This window comes from Leuciscus leuciscus (assembly GCF_965113295.1).
Source record: "Leuciscus leuciscus genome assembly, chromosome: 2".
Taxonomy (NCBI): Eukaryota; Metazoa; Chordata; class Actinopteri; order Cypriniformes; family Leuciscidae; genus Leuciscus; species Leuciscus leuciscus.
This window is the reverse complement of record NC_138726.1, coordinates 45,639,095-45,659,575: the sequence shown is the minus strand read 5'-3', so window position 1 is coordinate 45,659,575 and position 20,481 is coordinate 45,639,095. Positions and strand designations below refer to the sequence as shown.

Sequence of the window (20,481 nt, the reverse complement as noted above, 5' to 3'; positions counted from 1 at the left end):
TTGACAGTAAAGACAATTATAATGTTACAAAACATACTGTATATATCAAATTATATATATAAAAAAATCTTGTTCTTTTGAACTCTATTCTTCAAAGAATCCTGAATTTTGCAATATTTTTTTAATATTGATAATAATATGTCTTGAGCACCAAAACAGCATATTATAATGATTTATGAAGGATCATGTGACATTGCCATCACAGGAATTAAATACATTTTAAAATATATTCCATTAGAAAACAAAGTCTTTTAAATATTACTGTTTTACTGTATTTTTTATCAAATAAATGCAGCCTTGGTGAGATTACAAGAGAATTATTTTGAATGATAGTGTATGTTTCCTCCCTCCTCCTTTCTTATTTGAGGGCAGTCAGCAGGAGTTAAAGTCCTTTGATGTATGACATCAGGAAGAAGTCTATCCTCACAAAACCTGCAGGTGGGATGCCAAGGCTTAGAATATCAAGGGCCTGAATGTTCTGTTTCTCCTTGGATCTGTGGCAAAATGAGCTAAAGCTCTATTATTTGCCATCTACGTCAGTCCATTGAGTACAGTACTGGTGTGTCAGTGCTCCACGTTTCTAAAAAACATGTGTTACTTAGCACACGCGTGAGCACCCACGCTTACCATAAATAGTGAATTACCTCATAAGGTTCACACACATTTGTGAGCCCTTACGAAAAACAAATTTATTCAAGTGTGCTATTAGTATACTTCTTTTAAACTAAAAATATACTTTCAGTCTACTTTTTATGTACTTCTCAGAAATATACTTTATTTCATACAAAAAAAATTAAGAGAATAATGTCAAAAGAGAGTTCAGATTCTATCATCAGTTTCTGCACACCTGAGAAACTGATCCTCTCAGTCACTAGAACTGCTGGGATGGATGGATGGATGGATGGATGGATGGATGGATGGATGGATGGATGGATGGATGGATGGATGGATGGATGGATGGATGGATGGATGGATGGATGGATGGATGGATGGATGGATGGATGGATGGATGGATGACCAGACAGACAGACAGACAGACAGACAGATAGATAGATAGATAGATAGATAGATAGATAGATAGATAGATAGATAGATAGATAGATAGATAGATAGATAGATAGATAGATAGATAGATCTTTCTACTGACTCTGAAAAACACCAGAAGAAAGATGCCCAGGGTCCCTCATCACCTGTGTGAACATGCTGTAGTCCTGCTGCAGGAAAGCATGAGGACTGCAGATGTGGCCAATAAACTGCCATGTCCGTATAAGACGCCTAAGACAGTGCAACTCACTAGGTTTTGGAACAAAGCTAATATCTGAAAAGACCAGCAATGTCCACATTAGAGACCACCCCCTGCAGTCTGACACAAACCCCACCCTGTTCAGTCCAGCTCTGCGGGAACTGCAATATCAAGCTGTGAATCAGCTCAGACGTGTGTGTGTGTGTGTGTGTGTGTGTGTGTGTGTGTGTGTGTGTGTGTGTGTGTGTGTGTGTGTGTGTGTGTGTGTGTGTGTGTGTGTGTGTGTGTGTGTGTGTGTGTGTGTGTGTGTGTGTGTGTGTGTGTGTGTGTGTGTGCTTGCACGCTGGGATTTTTTATAGCGCTCAGATGTAATGGAAATGCATTTTAAATGAGGCAGTGTTTCATGGAACGACAAATGAAGGATTGCTGTCTCCTGGCTGAGAGAGAGCGAGTGAATGAGGCAAAGAGGTTATTGTCTAAACTTTTACATCTTTTGTCTTGCCAATAAAGAATAAAATGAAACTAGGGAGTGAGGAACTTAAAAGTGGGAGAGAACATGAAAGAAATAGATGAAGAGATACAAAGTACAAGTGGAAGAGGATGGTTTTCTGGCTGGAGAACAGTTAAAACTGAAATAGTCATAAACTGAAAGACAAAAACAAGGTGGAAATGAAATAGAGGGAGAGCGATAAAGGCAAAGGGAAAGAATTAGAAAGATAAAAAAGGAGAGAACATTGAGTCTGCCAAGCAGTGTGTTTTCTGGAGGAAGCAGATGAAATATAGGGTGATGTGAGAGAGATAGAGGATGTGAGGATGTGAGGCACGTGAGGTTGGGTCTCTGACTTTTTGGTATTCAGAGCAGCCGATGTCTGTCTCGTCAAGAAATAAATTATTATATGGATGAAAATAAGATTAAAGCACAGAAAAGAAAAGGACCACTATGATACGGTCTGAAGAACACACACACACACACACACACACACACACACACACACACACACACACACACACACACACACACATAGCAGTGCCTTAAGTTATTTGTAAAACTCGCTGATGACACACATGTACTTGTTGGTCATGTTGCATCTGTGCACAAAATCTACAAGTATATTACCGATGTTCTATTTTTGCCACAGAAAATAGCAGACCTGAAGAGGGCTGTGCACATGCAGGAGATGCGTTTGTAATTTTACAGACCTGGAATGTTTTTGCAAACAAGAGTGGGAAAATATTCCCAATATTCCCTGCACAGTCACCAGATCTGAATATTACTGAGCCACTTTTGGGGTTTTTGGAGGAGCAAGTCAGGAAATGTTTTTCCAGCATCACGTAGTGACCACCTGCACTGTTAGACTTTTCAAGGGTTTTTTACAGTAACTTACTGGCAACACTGTTGCCAGTAAGTTACTGTAATTAAGATTTACAGTACATTTTACTGTATTTCAGTGTAATAAAATTTTCACTGTAATACAGTGCATTACTGTACAAACAAAGCTAATCAGTACACTACTGTAATTTTTTTTTATTTGTACTAAATTAGATTTCATAATTTTGATATATAATTAATTTTATTTGTATCCTACATAAATACTACTGACATAAAAACCAATTAGACAAAGTTATTACAAAATACCATTTTTTTATTTAAAACATTTCATATATATCACAAAATAAACAGTCTGCCAATGCTGGAAATGATGTGTGAAATTTTTACACATTAATGGGTGAGTTTAGGGACAACGTTTTTTCTGTTAATTTTAACTCATTCATTGTAAATATAGTAAATATGTCAGAAAGGTTAGCACAAAGATGTGTAAACGTGTTAAATTAACACATTATGTGCTGTCCTTCACTGCACACATTGTTAAAAACATACATAAAATCATAAACAAAACGTTAGCATTTGACAAAATGAATGTAGAGTTATTGGTTGTTTAGCTTATACAAGTATTATAATGAAATATCAACCATTACATTCATAAAACTGCAGAATATAAATACATTTTTAAGCAGTCAAAAAGGAAATGTCCAACACAGGACAAAACAGTTATTTTCACAATACATGACACATAACCCCACCTTAAAAATAATTTCACTTATTTACAAAAATGTGTTGGATTCATGTACACTGGTGGCCAAAAGAAGTATTTAAGTGTCTTAATGTTTTTGAAAGAAGTCTCTTTGATGCTCAAGAAACATTTCTTATTATTATCAATGTCTGACTGTCTACTCCTCCATCTTTTTCTACAGCATAGGAGAAAAAATCATCATCAAAATAATCTTTAAAAAGCCAGCACAATGTTTTTGTCCACCTTTGCAAATAAATGAACTTCTCAAAAGATTGGTTCCTGTTCAGAACTTGACTGACTACATCAGAATGTTCCCTGGTCTGTATGCGTGTCCACAAACACAAATGTACTCAGTCCTTCAGAGGAGATCCCGGTTCCAACACTATATGAGAGAGAGAGAGAGAGAGAGAGAGAGAGAGAGAGAGAGAGAGAGAGAGAGAGAGAGAGAGAGAGAGAGAGAGAGAGAGAGAGAGAGAGAGAGAATGTTAGTGTCAAAATATTTTTAACCTCCTTTTTTAAATTTGTATTATTATTTTTACAATAACTTAAGAATATATATTTGTAAACAGCTTTTGTCAATAGCATTTCAACTGAACTAAATTAAATTATGCCAGGACACATTTTAATACTAAGTATAATATAAAAACATGTATGTAACTACAGCTGTAATTAATTTATGTAATTAGATCTAATTAACTGTTGACTCTTCCCTTACACCTTAACACACCCTTAAACCCAAAACCTGTCCCTAACCTTTCATCCCACCGCAATAGGAGCAAAATTGTTTTGCAATACAACATGAACACAGTAAGTACATTGTAACTAACAATTGTTTTTTTGTTTTGTTTTTTTGATGAAAGTACATAGTACAGTAGTTAAAGATGCCTAATACATAGTGCTGAATCATATTTTAATTGTTGTTTTAGGAAGATATGGTTGCCATTAACCATGTAAAAGCATACTTGGATGCTTGGATGCTATATGGTTCCGTGGTGTTATTTTTGTTGTAACAGCCAACACAGTAACGCAAGACAGTTTGATTTTCTGGTATAACCCACTGTATGTAACAATAATGAACCAAGTAATGATGATACAGGCTTTTTTAAGTATCCCTCTCTTGGCATGAGACACATTTTACTGCTGCTGCCACCTTTCTTGTCAATAGTGTTGTATTATGAACGAGCACACTGGCAGTGTAGATATGGCATTAAAGACAGTTTCTTTGATTCTAATCATGAACAAAAGATTTGTTTTATTGCTTCCTTTACACACAGCTCACTACGCATGTCCAAGAGAAATAAAAGAGAGAGAGATTCAACAGCACTGATTTGCTCATGATGTTAGTTTATTTCTTTTCACACACAGCTTTGTGAAACAGCTTTGTTTTCACAAACAGATTATATAATATTTGTATCATAAGTTTGGAGTTTATGGTAATATTATGCACAACACTTGCAATAATGAGCATGAATTCAGGCCCTAAAAAAGTGTGGTGCCCGATACGACGTCCCTATGCAAAATATTGCAATACTCTTTGTATCAAATTCCCTCTCCCAGCTGCCTAAGCTTTTAGACGAGGCCTAAGTTTCTATTTTTATCATGTGTTTGTTGTTTCATATTCAAAACTCTTGACTAAATTTTATATTTTTATTTTTTATTTTTTATGGGCATGCATTTTGGGATCTTGCTTACACTGTAGATTTTGAACTTGTGTCCTTAGCTCTTCTCCATCCACAGAAGGGGCCTTGATTTGTGATAAGAGTAAAAGGGCAAAACCAAGTGCACAGCCAATCTAGAACACTAGGACTGTGGTTCATAACCAATTCCTGATTCTTCCTACCCCATGTTTTCCTCAACAAGCTTGTCCTGTACATCATACATTTGAAAGACAGTTATTGATGATGAAGATAGTCTGTTGTCAATATGTTCTAAAAAGTAAGAAGAATATAATGGCATTAATCCTATATTTTGATTTGTATTTGCTCAAGACATCTGTTGGACTATGTCCTATGTGTGATGTGTTGATGTGTTAATGTGAAAGCTTGGAAGTTTTAGATTCTAAATAACTTAAATATTGAATGTAGCACGTTCAAACACATATTTCATGAGTAACTGATGACTTTGTTCATTATAAAGAATGCACACAGCGTGAACAAGACAAGATATAAGAGATTTTAGGAGACTTGGCAGACTTGACAAAATGAAAAATTATTCACTTTTCTCTTAAGCTTGTTTTTTGTGGACTGCTCATGTAATAGTGGCATTAATTATTTTCATAACACAATGTTTAGTGTTGTATAGAAATTATTTTATTGAAACATTTGAACACTAGTACCAAGAGTCCATGATACGCCTCATGCTCATGAATCTCATGCCACCCATATTGCTGAAGCTCCTGTACTCTCCAGGCCTGAAGTAGGACATCCTGCCTCTGTAGTGGGGCTGCTCATACATGAGCCAGTGGCCCTCCATCACATGACAGGACTGGCAGTGAGACATGCGGTAACGGTCCATGATGTTGTCACAGTCATCCATCATCTCGTGCATCTGACCCATGAAGTTATCCCTCTCGTAGATCCTCATTCTGTAGGAGCCCCTGTGCTGTTGTGGAAGATAAGTCAGTTTAATTTAAGTTTATCAGCCAGAAAATTTATTTTCTCACAAGATTTTTTTAGTCACAGCCAAAAAACTAAAAACATATATATATATGAGCTTTAATTTTGAGCTCACCATGGGGATCATACGGCAGGATCTGATGCAGTTGCTCATTCCAAACATAGACATGTAATCAGCGTACTCGCCCCTTTTAAAGAAATATCCATTTCCCATGTAGTTGGGATGATCATACATCATCCAGCATCCGCTCTCCACTCTGCAAGAGTGACAGCGGTTCATGTAGGAGGAGAAGTCACCACTGTCGCCCATACAGTCGTAAGAGCGACCCTGGAAGTTCCTGTCCTCAAAAAAGGTGACCTGAAAAATAAAAGTTTTAGTGATTTAAAGTGAAATATACTAAATAAAACGCATAAGAAGTTAAAATATGTGTAAATGGCAGCTGGAACAAGGTTTACCTTCATGGTTGCGCTGTCTGATCCTCAGTAGTTCCACAAAGGAGAAGCTGAAGCTGATTCTGGTTGTTGACTGACTGCTGTCACCCGTACCTTTATACTAGACCAAGAATAAAGACTACACTGCACCTATTGTTAGTCAATTCCTGACTGTGCAAGTTGGAATAGAGGCCATTCTAGCTAAAGCTTGGTATGTAGACCTTAGTACTTTTAAAGTTTGTTTAAACATTTTTAGTACTCTGTACTGGTAACATAATTACAGCCAAACACAACGTATAGCCAAATATAGTGACCTATGGTGTAGTTTTATAAAATACAATAGCCTACTTGTAATCAATAAAAAAAAAAAAAGTCCTTTTTTAGTAAGATTTCCTTATAGTGTGTATTTATTGTGTGTATATAGTGTGTATTGTCTTGTTGAATATTATAGACTTTAAACTTTAAATATTATGGCTATTCTTACTTTTTCACTTCCAAAAAGAATACCTTTTTCAGTGTTTTACTGTAATAATAAGTTTCCTGGCAAATCCATTATTATTATTATTATTTTTACTGTATTTTGAAAAGTCATATACAGTGAGTCTTTCCTAATTTCTGCCCTAAAGATGTTACTGAACTGTTCAATCCTACCTTAACAACTTTGTCTGCCTATACCATTTCTTTGGCTTTTAGCATTTACTCACTTCTAACGCAAGTCTAAAGAGGATCTGTGTGTTTGTATAATGTTCATGAAATTGTGTATATAAAATTATCCTAAAAATAAAATAAAATGTTGTTGCCGAGTCATTCATATCAGTTACACAAGGTACCCAGACAGAATACAAGTTTTTTTTGTTTTTTTTTTGTACATTCTAAGAAGTTCATGCTTTGTATTAAACTTTGTGTTAAACCTTATTGCCAATGCCAACTAAACAAATTTCACATCAATAAGAACACTTAAATTAGCTCTAATATAAATACTAATTTATATTTAAAATGTTAGGTTACTAACCAAACATTTCATTTATGTACTGATTCATTGTATGTATTATGTACTCATTCACTGGCCATTGTGTCAAACTTACAAATCCTAAATTATGTCCAAAAATGCTGAGATCCATAGAGAGAAAGACTGAAATCGATGATTTTAGCCCATTTCAGCTTGTCTGCAGTGAAGGGGTTCCTGTTTGAGACAAATACACAGTAAGACACATGCAAGAAATCACTGAGTGATGATCGTTCTCCTTCCTACAGTAGTTAACCCACCTGTGCGCTGATGTTAGGACCTTCCTGTTCAGGTGGGACTGCAAAGGTAGAGAGTCTTCTGCCTAATAAAATATCAAAATAATGCAAAAATATAAACTTACGTTGTTTAGAATGCTAGATTTGGTATGAATGAATTAGTGAGAGTTTTACTGCAGTGCTTACCTGGATACATTTAATCTGGTGAGACTGAACATAGAAAATGGTCCATCTTCTGATTGGTTCATTTGCTGTGTAATAAATATAAAGTTAGACATGATGCAAAGGACACTTATTTGATATAAAGTTAGCCAATTTTATAGAGATTTTATAAGACATTGTATGCTACCTAGTCTGCACCAGTGGCTCCAAAGCACTTATCACATATTGCTAATCATTTCAGCAAACCTATCTCAAAATATATCACAAATGGCCTACCTCCGGAATCTTGCAAGAAGTCACTGGCGCAAATTGGCGCTTCGTTGCAGTTGCCTTTAAACACATACAAAAATGGAAGTAAATATTAAATTCCATTAAAAAAAACCTGTAATATGTTATAGTTTGTAAACTAATGCTAAAACTAGAAAGGTGGCCGCAAGCCAAATAAAACTTAACAAACATAAAATGTTATTTTCTCATCAGTAGGCCAACATCTACAACCAAAACAGAATTTCACATTAGTTAATTTATTGTTAATGTAAACTAAGCGTTGCTCGTTGGCGTATTTTAACTCGACAATTCAATAATCTAACAAAGTCTGTAAAATGAAACGTTAGCGCAGTTTACCGTGGTAAAGTTCGTTACCGCCATGTTGACGAGTATAAGAGTAAGCCTATCCCCTTTTATGTCCTAAACACTCGTTTTTTGGGGTCGAGAGCTAATAAAACTTATTTCTGTACACCTTGTCACACAGCAGCTTTTAGGCATTTTTCTGTCTTTTGTTAGAAGCAAGAAATGACAAGGAGGCAGCCTCTCGCAATGCAAAGTCAATGGAGACGGTTGGATTGTTTTCCCCCCCGGTGTGGGCGTGGCCTAAATGCGCTCTGTCTCTATAGGTTAAACTGGGCACAAACCTGTCAACACACACAGAATGTTTTTTTTTACCTTGCTTGCTGGTCTCTCTCTCTCTCTCGGTGAAGTGAATTCCGTCTCAACCCCGGAGCAGACACGAACGGCGCGGTCCAACAAAAGACAGTCAGACCCCAGTGATATTACACTGGATGTTCCGGCGCGACACGACAAATCCCAGACAGTGTACAGTGATGCGCCGTTATATTTCTGACGCACGGTACTCCGAGTCCAAGCCCTCACGCTATTTCTGACAAGAGACAAACAGGTTTGCATTTTGCATTAATGGTCCGGTCGCTTCAATGTGTCCAATATAGACAGCCTCTGGCTATTATAGCGTTGTAGACACGCGGTGTAAGGCAACAATTAGTCAAATAAAAAGCACGATGTAATGGTGCCAGCCAGAGAGACCGTTACGTCAAATACAGTAGTATACTGCAAATTTAAAAAATACAGTAAGTCTCTGTATGTGGTGTTAGACGTCACAGAAAATTCCCATGATGCAATGGGAATCACAGTTATTTACTGTAAAGAGGAATAGCAGTATAATACTGGGGATTTAAAGTAAATAACTGTAGAAATTACAGAAAAGTCTAACAGTGTGGCCACTGTTCTGTGGCTCAAAATCCCTCGGCCCACTGTCCAGGACTTGTATCTGTCATTCCCAAGACCAACTGATCCTGTATTGTTCTGTTTAACAGGGTCCTCGGGCATATGCTCCCTCATGAGGTCAATTTATAGCCAAATGGTCTTTTGCAAAATGGTCCAAACATGCAAATTGGTTGATAACATACTGTAACTGCAATAAAGTAGCCTATATTTCACAATGCCTTGTTTACAAAGTGCAATGGTAAGTCAAACTATCTTTACTTAAGATTTTCTTAAACTGAACATGTTAATTTCCTGTCATCTCTTGGAATATCTGAAAGCAGGTTTTTCTTAAAATCTGTCATTATTAGCAGAAAACATTTTACACATGGGGAAAACCAATTGTTTAGTCGATAATTCAAAAAGGTCCATATTTTAAATCTCTTTCTAACTTGTGCTCGGCCTTAAAAGTAACATCTTGTAATTGTTTAACATAGCGTTTGTTACAATAAGGATTTAATTATAAGTAAGACTATTGGTGGCTCCTCATTACTATGCTTAGGCCAATGTAAATTTTTTTTGTCTTTTTTTATCTATAGCATTTGTTATGAAAAATAGCAACCTACATATACAACATGCCACAGTTGTAATATAAATCTTTAGTGAAAAATCTATTCCCTTAACAGAGATTATCTATTACAAATTGTACAACTAGTCAAAATTTAACACAATAAATACGAAAAAGCTTTCAAATTAATGTTGGTGCAGGATGATTTTTTTTCATCAGTCTTTTTAGTGGCTGTTTTAGATCATGTTTGACTTTCTCTGAAGCGTTTTACTACATTCTCAATAGAATTCAAATGGGTTGCACATTTTATCATCAGTGCCGCATAGGAACGGCTAGTGCAAATTTGATCACACTTTTGGAGAGTGTGGTCAACTCGCCTATGGTGATTCATGCACCACTCATGCAAAAGTAAACAATTGGGCTTCAGTCACAGTCATATTGCGCAGATAATTGACCCGTTCAATTCGTACAGCTTATAAAAGCTCCCAACACGCGATGTATACAATTAATTTATAGCCTGATTCTAAGTTTTGGTGTGTGTGCTCAGCAACATGTGAGAAGTGCCAGTACGCAAGAAAAAGTGAGCGTACTCTACTGATTAAAATATAGAAGTGCAGATACTGTGTACCGGTCCGTACTGGCCCAATTCAAGCACTGGATGTGAGCATGTAAGATATGCTGCTGCTGCATAAATAGGCATAGATAAATCCCATAGCAGATTTAGGCAGGTGGAGCTGGGGGAGGTGGATGGTTTCAGAGAACTCTGATGCACAGCACGACTAGCTTACAACAAACAATGAACCAGACTATTTAAATGTTGAGCAAGCAATCTCATTGGCTGCAGGATCATCAGAGGCCAATCTACTTGTGCCATGTGGTAATGATGTGATAATGAAGTGATTCCTTGCAGACTGCATGTAAAGGACCGATCATCTTGCACCCTCTAAAGTTTGACTTAACATGATATTTATCTTTGTTTCTTTTCTTTTTTTTACATCACAAAAAACAGCTGTTCTAACAGGTGTATAGACTTTATTTTTTCTTAAAGGTACACAGGTCTCATCAAGAAATAAATTATTAAATGGATGAAGATAAGAATAAACCAGAGAAAAGAAAAGTCAGTTTGATATGGGCTGAAGAGCAGACACACATAGCAGTGCCTTGAGGTATTCTGAGTAAAACTTACTGTCGACACACGATGTGTGAATTTGTGAAAGAAAGAGAGATGCAGATGTGTATTTGTATCCACTTTATTTAAAGGTAAAATTCTGGTCTCTCTATCGCCATCTGTGGTTGATACATAACATTGCATGTCACTTGCGAGGAACATTTTACATTATTTTTATTCTCTTTTGCATGTCCTACAATATGTGCATATCAAAATATGTAATATGAGCAATTAAACCTTCTGTGTTTATAGAAATGATACAATTTCCAGCCAAATCGGAAAAAAATTACTACAATCTTACTGTTACGAACTGCTCCGAGACACGAAGGTAGAGATCCAAATGCAGCTTTAATGAGGGGTAATCCAAAGACGAAATCCAATAAACAGGCAATGGTCGAAACACAGGTAAGCAGTCCAAACAAACAAATAAACCAACCAACAAAACAGGCAGGGACCAGAGGCAAGAGAGTAATCCAGGGAACAAGGCAAGATATCCAAAAAACCAAGAAACAAGAAAACCAGGGAAAAACGCTCAGAGATGCAGTGTAACAAACAAAACTTCGCAGTGTGTGAATGAGTGAACATGGTATAAATAGTTTGAGACTAACAGGGTGATGAGACACAGGTGAAGAGACACAGGTGAATGCAATCAGAGATGATGAGTCCGGGCAGTGAGTTATGGGAAATGTAGTTAGTGAGTGAATAGGAGAGTCTGGTGTGGAGTGCCCTCTGGTGGTTCTCAAGGGCACTCCAGCTGGTGACCGTTACATAGCCCCCCCTTTAAGGAGCGGATTCCAGACGCTCAAAATTCTCCAGGAGGGAGGTGGAGCGGAGGCGGACCTGGGGGCGGGATGGCGGGCCAGGCCCGTGCAGCGGAAGAGGACCTGAAGACTCCGGCAGGGCAGAGGGCCAGGGCGGAGCAGGCTCTGCAGGCGACCAGGGCGGAGCAGGCTGTGCAGGCGACCAGGGCGGAGCAGGCTGTGCAGGCGACCAGGGCGGAGCAGGCTGTGCAGGCGACCAGGGCGGAGCAGGCTGTGCAGGCGACCAGGGCGGAGCAGGCTGTGCAGGCGACCAGGGCGGAGCAGGCTGTGCAGGCGACCAGGGCGGAGCAGGCTGTGCAGGCGACCAGGGCGGAGCAGGCTGTGCAGGCGACCAGGGCGGAGCAGGCTGTGCAGGCGACCAGGGTGGAGACGAGCCTTCAGGCGGCCAGGGAGGAGACGACCTTCCAGGCGACCATGGCACAGGAACAGACACCGGCTCAGGAACAGGAACAGACACAGGGACAGGAACAGACACTGGCTCAGGAACAGACACCGGCTCAGCGGAGACCATCTTGTCCGGAGACACTGGTTCGGCGGTGGCCAACTTGTCCGAAGGCACAGGCGTGGTTTCGGCCATCTTGTCCGAAGACACAGGCGTGGAGTCGGCCATCTTGTCCGAAGACACAGGCGTGGTTTCGGCCATCTTGTCCGAAGACACAGGCGTGGAGTCGGCCATCTTGTCCGAAGACACAGGCGTGGAGTCGGCCATCTTGTCCGAAGACACAGGCGTGGAGTCGGCCATCTTGTCCGAAGACACAGGCGTAGAAAGAGGAAGAGGAACCGATTCAGGCTCAGGATCAGATTCAGGCTCAGGCTCAGGCTCAGGATCAGATTCAGGCTCAGGAACAGATTCAGTCTCGGCTGGACGAGACTCTGGATGGGCGGACGTGACGTGAAGCTCTGACTCGGCAGGACTGACGTGAAGCTCTGGCTCTGGCTCGGCAGGACTGACGTGAAGCTCTGGCTCTGGCTCGGCAGGACTGACGTGAAGCTCTGGCTCTGGCTCGGCAGGACTGACGTGAAGCTCTGGCTCTGGCTCGGCAGGACTGACGTGAAGCTCTGGCTCTGGCTCGGCAGGACTGACGTGAAGCTCTGGCTCTGGCTCGGCAGGACTGACGTGAAGCTCTGGCTCTGGCTCGGCATAAGTGACGTGAAGCTCTGGCTCGGCATAAGTGACGTGAACAGTCTCTGGATCAGGATCAGCACGCTCTGAGCTTGACGGGACCAGCAGCGAGGGCTTTGAGCTGGGTAGGACCAGCGGCGAAGAGGACTCTGAGCTGGTTAGGACCAGCGATGAAGAGGGCTTTGAACTGGACAGGACCAGCGGCGAAGAGGGCTCTGAGCTGGACGGAACCAGCGATGAAGAGGGCTCTGTGCTGGACGGGACCAGCAGTGAAGAAGGCTCTGTGCTGGACGGGACCAGTGGTGAAGAGGGCTCTGTGCTGGACGAGACCAGCGGTGAAGGCTCTAGCTTGGCGGGCATGTCGCTTGCTGTCACAGGCGCGGCGGGCATGACGCTCTCAGTCTCAGGGGCGGCGGGCATGACGCATACTGCCTTGGCTTCGGCAGATCTTGCGTGAAGTGCGGGCTCGGCTGGACTGGCGTGAAGTGCGGGCTCGGCTGGACTGGCGTGAAGTGCGGGCTCGGCTGGACTGGCGTGAAGTGCGGGCTCGGCTGGACTGGCGTGAAGTGCAGACGGTGACATGGCGTGCCACGGAAGGAAGCTCTCCAGACATCTGGAGAGTGCCTCTCTCCAATCCAGACCAGAGAGATAAGGGAGCTCCCTTGGGTCGACCTCCTTAGCCCCCAGCCGGTAGCACAACTTAATTGCCTCGTCACCTAGAGAGCAAGAGGCAGCGAGAGGAACAAACCCCCAGGTGTACTGGAACAGATCGAGGCTATCCAGGGCCAAGGCCGCGATCTGTCCAGCGAACTCCCGGCTCATGCTGGGAAGATCAGGAGAGATCCGTACTGCTGGATTGCTGGAGGTCATAGCTGCTGGATCTGGGTGGGGCGAAGTTTTCTGTTACGAACTGCTCCGAGACACGAAGGTAGAGATCCAAATGCAGCTTTAATGAGGGTTAATCCAAAGACGAAATCCAATAAACAGGCAATGGTCGAAACACAGGTAAGCAGTCCAAACAAACAAATAAACAAACCAACAAAACAGGCAGGGACCAGAGGCAAGAGAGTAATCCAGGGAACAAGGCAAGATATCCAAAAAACCAAGAAACAAGAAAACCAGGGAAAAACGCTCAGAGATGCAGTGTAACACAAACAAAACTTCGCAGTGTGTGAATGAGTGAACATGGTATAAATAGTTTGAGACTAACAGGGTGATGAGACACAGGTGAAGAGACACAGGTGAATGCAATCAGAGATGATGAGTCCGGGCAGTGAGTTATGGGAAATGTAGTTAGTGAGTGAATAGGAGAGTCTGGTGTGGAGTGCCCTCTGGTGGTTCTCAAGGGCACTCCAGCTGGTGACCGTTACACTTACCATAATGCCTCAGGATTACACAAAAAAATGATTTTTAATGTACTGAATAAATAAATAATTTGTTTAAATAAGTAACAAGAAAAACTCTGTTGTGTACCATGGAAGTCGGCATTAAACATAAGTTGTGATAGTATTTTCTTCCCTATTATGATGTTAAAATGTAGGACGGGACTTTGTGGATTTTGTGCAATGGGAATTGATTGGATCGTTGGATCATTGGATCATTGTGGTTTGCTATTGCAGTGATGTCATGTGAGTGGTTGTCCTGCCTTTTATTTTTATTAAAGATAACGAGGGCATACAAATGTAAAAACAAATAATGATATAGGCTACATGGATAAATAATTTTTGATAAATACTGCAGTACATAAAAAATAAGAATTGTCCATTTTGATTTCATGATGACTTTAAGAAAACATTATCTATAATAGCCTCACATTTTCTGTTGGGAAATTGAAGTGCTTTTGAAATGGTTGAAATGGGACGGCTATAAAAAAGTAAAACAAAGTGACAAACTGGGTGAATGGAACATCATGAATAAAAACTGAATTAAATTGATTCACCATTTTCTGGCCTAAATGTCCTTAATAACAGGTGAATGTGTCCAGGTGCATGATAGGCCACTGGAGGAGCAGTCTGACTCATAAAGCTACATAAAACTACATGACCTTCAACAGAAATGACAATTAAAGAACCACAGAACCTTTTAAAGGGCTCCCATTCTTCTTTCCCAACACACACTCTCAAAGAAATATATAAATAACAGCTTTAATTGGAGACCTTTTACAAGAGTGTCTGAATATGAATTAATTTGCGTGAGGTCCTCTGTCTGCTACTGACTGGATGAGTCCTTCTATATCTGTTGGCTAGATGAGGACTTTTTAAACAACATAGAACTCTGCAAATGGATTGATGGTTGGATGTAACAAGTTAAATATAGTTAGACAGCATAAATGTAAAGACTGTCTCAAATTGTTGGTTAAAAGAAATGCTGTCTTCTGAAGTAACTCATTTTGGCTAAAAATGTCTTTGGCAACATCCAAGATGGCAGATGAAAAATGCATTATAGTAAAAACAGTAATACTGTGAACATGTTTCTTGACCACTAAATCAGCCTATTAGAATGATTTCTGAAGGATCATGTGACACTGAAGACTGTAGTAATGACTGTTGAAAATTCAGCTTTGCAATCGCAGGAATAAATTATGTAATATATTAAAGTAGACAATATTATTTTTTGACAAAATTACTTTTTTTTACTGTATTTTTTATCTAATAAATTCAGCTTAGGTAAGACTTCAGCTGCAGATGCAGGAATAACAATCCTCTAAATCTCACACAAATCTTTCTGGCTTACATTATACATCATCTTTATTAAAGGGATAGTTCACCCAAAAAAGAAAATCTGTCATCATTTACTCACCCTCAAGTTGTTCCAAACCTCGCTGAACACAAAAGAAGATATTTTGAAGAATGTGGGTAACCAAACAGTTCATGGACCCCATTGACTTCCATAGTATGGAAACAAATACTGTGGAAGTCAATGGGGCCCATCTGTTTGATTACCAACATTCTTCAAAATATCATCTTTTGTGTTCAACAGAAGAAAGAAATTCATAAAGGTTTGGAACAACTTGAGGGGGAGTAAATTCAGAATTTTCATTTTTGGGTGAACTGTCCCTTTAAGACATCTTCCTTGTTGACTGTTGGCTGCTCAACACAGCGTATAGGTGATTGTATCCTTGTGGGGACATTTGGTCCTCAAGATGTTGACAGAACCTGTCCAGACACACAGACACACACATTAGGTGTCATGTCTCAGTGACCCATGACCCAGTTTTCGGAGATGAACCCATCCCACTTCAGCAGGTATCAGCACAAATATAATAAAAAATACTCAAATAAAAAAATACTGTGTGTGTGTGTGTGTGTGTGTGTGTGTGTGTGTGTGTGTGTGTGTGTGTGTGTGTGTGTGTGTGTGTGTGTGTGTGTGTGTGTGTGTGTGTGTGTGTGTGTGTGTGTGTGTGTGTGTGTGTGTGTGTGTGTGTGTGTGTGTGTGTGTGTGTGTGTGTGTGTGTGTGTGTGTGTGTGTGTGTGTGTGTGTGTGTCAGATGCCTATAGGCAAGGGAGTTTTGCTTGATAGCCTCAGTGAATACAAGACTGAGCAGTTGCACCTGAGAGACTGTGTGAGTATGAATTTCTAAACACAGCTCAGAAAAGACACCACTCCACCAAACTATCAAGGCTAAACTCCTTTGGTTGTTATGGAGACGGAGAAGGTGAATGAACAAGGGAGGGAGGATGGATGGAGGGAGGGAGTGAAAAAAAGAGGGAGCAGTCGTGAAAGGGAGAAAGTATGCCCGGCGGGCCAAAATCAAACTGGCAGGAGTGTGACATGACAAATTGTTGCTGCGCCCACAAAACGCTGGGAGACATGATGGATGTTGAACCAGCACACAAACAGCTAAGCACACACACATATAAACGGTAAATAAGTCTTGTGATAATGATAGTGTGTGATTTGAATTCCAGGCAGAAATGCTTCCAAGGAAAGCACATTACCATGTACCAGAAAAATGAGAGGATGAAAGGAGAGAGAGAGAGAGAGAGAGAGAGAGGGAGAGAGAGAGAGAAAGACCAAGAGAGCATGTGAACACAACTCAGGAATTATGGGCTTTTTCTCCATTTACACAGAGGTCGAATAAAAAAACTGGAACAAAAAAATAATACACCCAGATATTCACACAATCTGTCCAACGTTGGAGATTAATGTCAGTCTGGCGCTGGATTCTGACATCAACCTGATTTTCGAATTTTGTCATTGTTTTGGAGCACACTAGCTTATACAGTAACAGTAAGGCTAACATATTCATACTAAAAGGCAAAAAACTTTAAATAGGGCAATATTTGAGGGAACAGCCATTTAGGGTCCGAAACCATTGTGGACGTTATTGAGTTATTCAATCTCACATTCAATCCCACTACTGGAACTATGTTCTAGAAATAAATTTGATATTGATATGAGGGTAGGCAGGCATAGATTCAGAGGCATAAGGTACTGTAAGTATTACATACAACAATGCAACAATAATACAACTTTTTACTTTTGATACTTAAGAACTTTTAAGAACAAGTACTTCTGTACTTTTACTTAAGTAAAAATCAGTCTTCACAACTTTTACTTGCGTAACGGAGTAATATTTGACCAGTAGCATTTGTACTTTCACTCAAGTAAGGAAGTTGTGTACTTTGTCCACTTCTGCATTTACATGAACACTGGACCCCAGGCTGCCCTCCAAGGCTGATCTGCCATGTGTTCTGAGACTGATCTGTGAGTTAAGGAAAACTATTTTAAAGAACAGATTTTTTTTTTATTTCCATTGCCAAATGATGACATAAATTGAATACATTATACATAAAACCATTCTTGCAAAAGGAAATCTTTGCCATTCTTTCAAAGGTTGCAAAATTCTTGCAAAAACCTTGTAAAAGGCATTTTAATAACTTTTTATATGTGACTTTAAAGGTGTCATAAATTGAGAAATCAAAATTTTCTTGATCTTTTGATATGTAAGAGGTCATTGTACTATAAAGTTTCAGAACTCAAAACTTCCTTGTAGTCCAAAAACAGCTTTTATTAAAACCAAGCTCAGAAGACAATAGATTAATCTTCAGTTAATAGATAGGGAGGAAGATAAAGAGAGATTGGGGAAGGCAGAAACGGTTTAAACCGTTTTCTCAGTTTCCTCTTGTGCTAAAAGACTCTCTTGAACAATTTATCTCCGCTCACACTATTTCACTCTCATTCTATCCATATCCATATCTCATTTCTGCTCCCTCCCGCTAAACTCATCTGTTCCCTGTGGTCATCTGAAGACTCACTATGAACAGGCATTAGTCAGCTCAGCTGATGGCATACATTCTTTAAACTACTCTCTGTCACACACACACACACACACACACACACACACACACACACACACACACACACACACACACACACACACACACACACACACACACACACACACACACACACACACACACACTCATTATTGCTCTCTCTCTCTTTCTTTCTCTCTGCAAACATTAGTCTCTCTCTGCTGTTGAAAACTGAACCGGATCATATATCCTCTATCGATCAGCCTCAGATCTAATCGGCCAGCCCAGCTTCCCTTCTTTATCTCCTCCTTGTACTTTGTGGAACCTAATTTGTGCTTGCTGCTTCTAGCAAGACCGACCTTTAAAAGGACACAAAGACTGGAAGTGGAGCTAAATGGCAAAGTCAAATAACTCACAAAACTCATCTCTGTCTCCCATCTTAAAACTTTTGAGTTAGTATTTGAGTTTAAAATGAAAATGAAACATAAAAGAGGTAATGAGAGGCTTATGTTGTTGGGTGAAGGAATATTTTACCCTGCAAAAACAAACTGCAAGTACATAATATAGGAATATATGACCTTACAACATGGAGTTATATAAGTTACTGTAAATGCAGGAATCAAAAAACAAGCACATTGATTCTTGGAAAGGAAAGAAAAGAACATTAAAAGCGTCTCCTAGAAGCACACAATGCAGAATAACATTTGCTTAGCCATATCCATAAAATGGAACTAGACTCTTACAGCTCTCAATGTCATTTGTCTGGGTTTGTCAGTGTAACCTTTAAGGTGCTTGTTGCTTATTCAATCAGTGACATTGAGGAATATCAGCAGTCCTACGAAATGAGGCTGCTGGTTACACCAACACACCTACAATCCTCAATACAAGCACACACTTACACAAAGCGGGATGAAGAATATGTCTCATATAGAGGGATGTTTAATGTATCCGTGTGCTTCTCTTTCTTATTATATCCAAAGCCTCCACTACACTACAGCAAAGTACTCTGAATGGATTAGAATTTATAGGCCTTGAATAGCCCCGCCCCTTTTCGGCACTGTGCTCATTGTGTTCTGTCTTCCAGTTTGTATTTCCACAGCATGAAGGTAAGATCTTACGGATTTATTTATGAACCACTCATTTTAAAATCTTCCTGGTCAACTGTGCTTTGTTATGACATCCGCTTCAAACATTACCATGCTCATAACTTACATTAACTCTACAAAGAGTAAATCCACTTCACGAGCATATTTCTCTTCAACAGTGATGCCATAGAAATATACACAGCTACCACAAAACACAAAACTCTAAAGATGGCTGTACGCTTTAAGAAAAGGTTATATATAGAACTTTAAAGGACAAGTTCGGTATTTTACACTTAAAGCCCTGTTTTCAGATCGTTTCTGATGAAATACAATGGTTAAGATTGAACTTTGGACAAATGCTGCTGTCCCGAGAATTTTAGGTTTTTGTGTTAGCACCCCCCCCCCCCACCTTAACAATGGCTGCATAGGTGCACTGGAATAATCCTTCCTAAAACGCATTAAACTTTCGTTTACAAAGACGTGAAACTTACAGAGTGGTCAGGGGTGTTCACTGACATACTCACACAAAACCGCTGCAAAATATGCTTTCCAACAGGTTTTATCGTAGTTTTTGTCCAACTCCATTGACTTGTATAGGACGTGCTGTGAGACCGCAGCACCTTTACGGTATTACTCCTTCTGTGTATTCAATGAAATGCCAGTGGTTTGCTTGCAATTGGCAAAGGTGCATTATCACCACCAACTGGGCTGGAGAGTCTATTATTCAAGCTCTCAACGGAAGAATGTACGGGTGTGAGGCGTTTGGAAAAATAGGTCCACAGTTTTACAACGAATGGTAAAACACCTGTTTGAAAGCATCTTTTGCAGCGATTTTTGTGTGAGCATATCAGTGAACACCCCTGACCACTCGGTGAGTTTCACGTCTTTGTAAATGAAAGATTTTTCCAGTGCACCTATGCAACCGTTGTATAGGTGGGGGGGTGCTACCACAAAAACCTAAAATTCTCGGTACAGCAGCATTTGTCCAAATTTCAATCTTAACCATTGTATTTCATCAGAAACTATATGAAAACAGGGCTTTAAGTGTAAAATACCGAACTTGTCCTTTAAAGGGTTCTTTCAGGCCCTTCATATAGTATTTCCCATCATGGGATCGGTTTATGGATTTAATTTTATTTCATTAATTAGTTTGAATTCATATTTAATTGTATTAAACAGTTCGTAAACATACTTTATC

General features: G+C 39.8%; 1 protein-coding gene and 1 long non-coding RNA gene across 4 annotated transcripts; both read right to left on the bottom strand.

Annotated features, from left to right (window-relative positions):
• Window positions 1-3,048: 3,048 nt before the first annotated feature.
• On the bottom strand, window positions 3,049-6,684 carry LOC309492351 (gamma-crystallin M2-like). Of its 3 annotated transcripts, XM_082161286.1 has the most exons (6): window positions 6,387-6,684; window positions 6,046-6,288; window positions 5,651-5,916; window positions 5,008-5,181; window positions 3,611-3,697; window positions 3,541-3,575 (listed from the first exon to the last, which is right to left on the bottom strand). In XM_082161286.1, exons 1-5 carry the CDS (start codon window positions 6,390-6,392, stop codon window positions 3,619-3,621), a joined length of 768 nt encoding a protein of 255 aa, XP_082017412.1. In that variant the 5' UTR covers window positions 6,393-6,684; the 3' UTR covers window positions 3,541-3,575; window positions 3,611-3,618. The 3 variants fall into 3 exon arrangements, with proteins under 3 accessions (XP_082017411.1, XP_082017412.1, XP_082017413.1); XM_082161285.1 differs by having other exon boundaries at window positions 3,049-3,697; XM_082161287.1 differs by lacking the exons at window positions 3,541-3,575; window positions 3,611-3,697; window positions 5,008-5,181 and having other exon boundaries at window positions 5,622-5,916.
• A 763-nt stretch (window positions 6,685-7,447) lies between these two features.
• On the bottom strand, window positions 7,448-8,125 carry LOC309492352. The gene is made up of 3 exons (XR_014203518.1): window positions 8,043-8,125; window positions 7,791-7,855; window positions 7,448-7,690 (listed from the first exon to the last, which is right to left on the bottom strand). It is a non-coding gene; the product is annotated as an uncharacterized lncRNA (long non-coding RNA).
• Window positions 8,126-20,481: the final 12,356 nt, after the last annotated feature.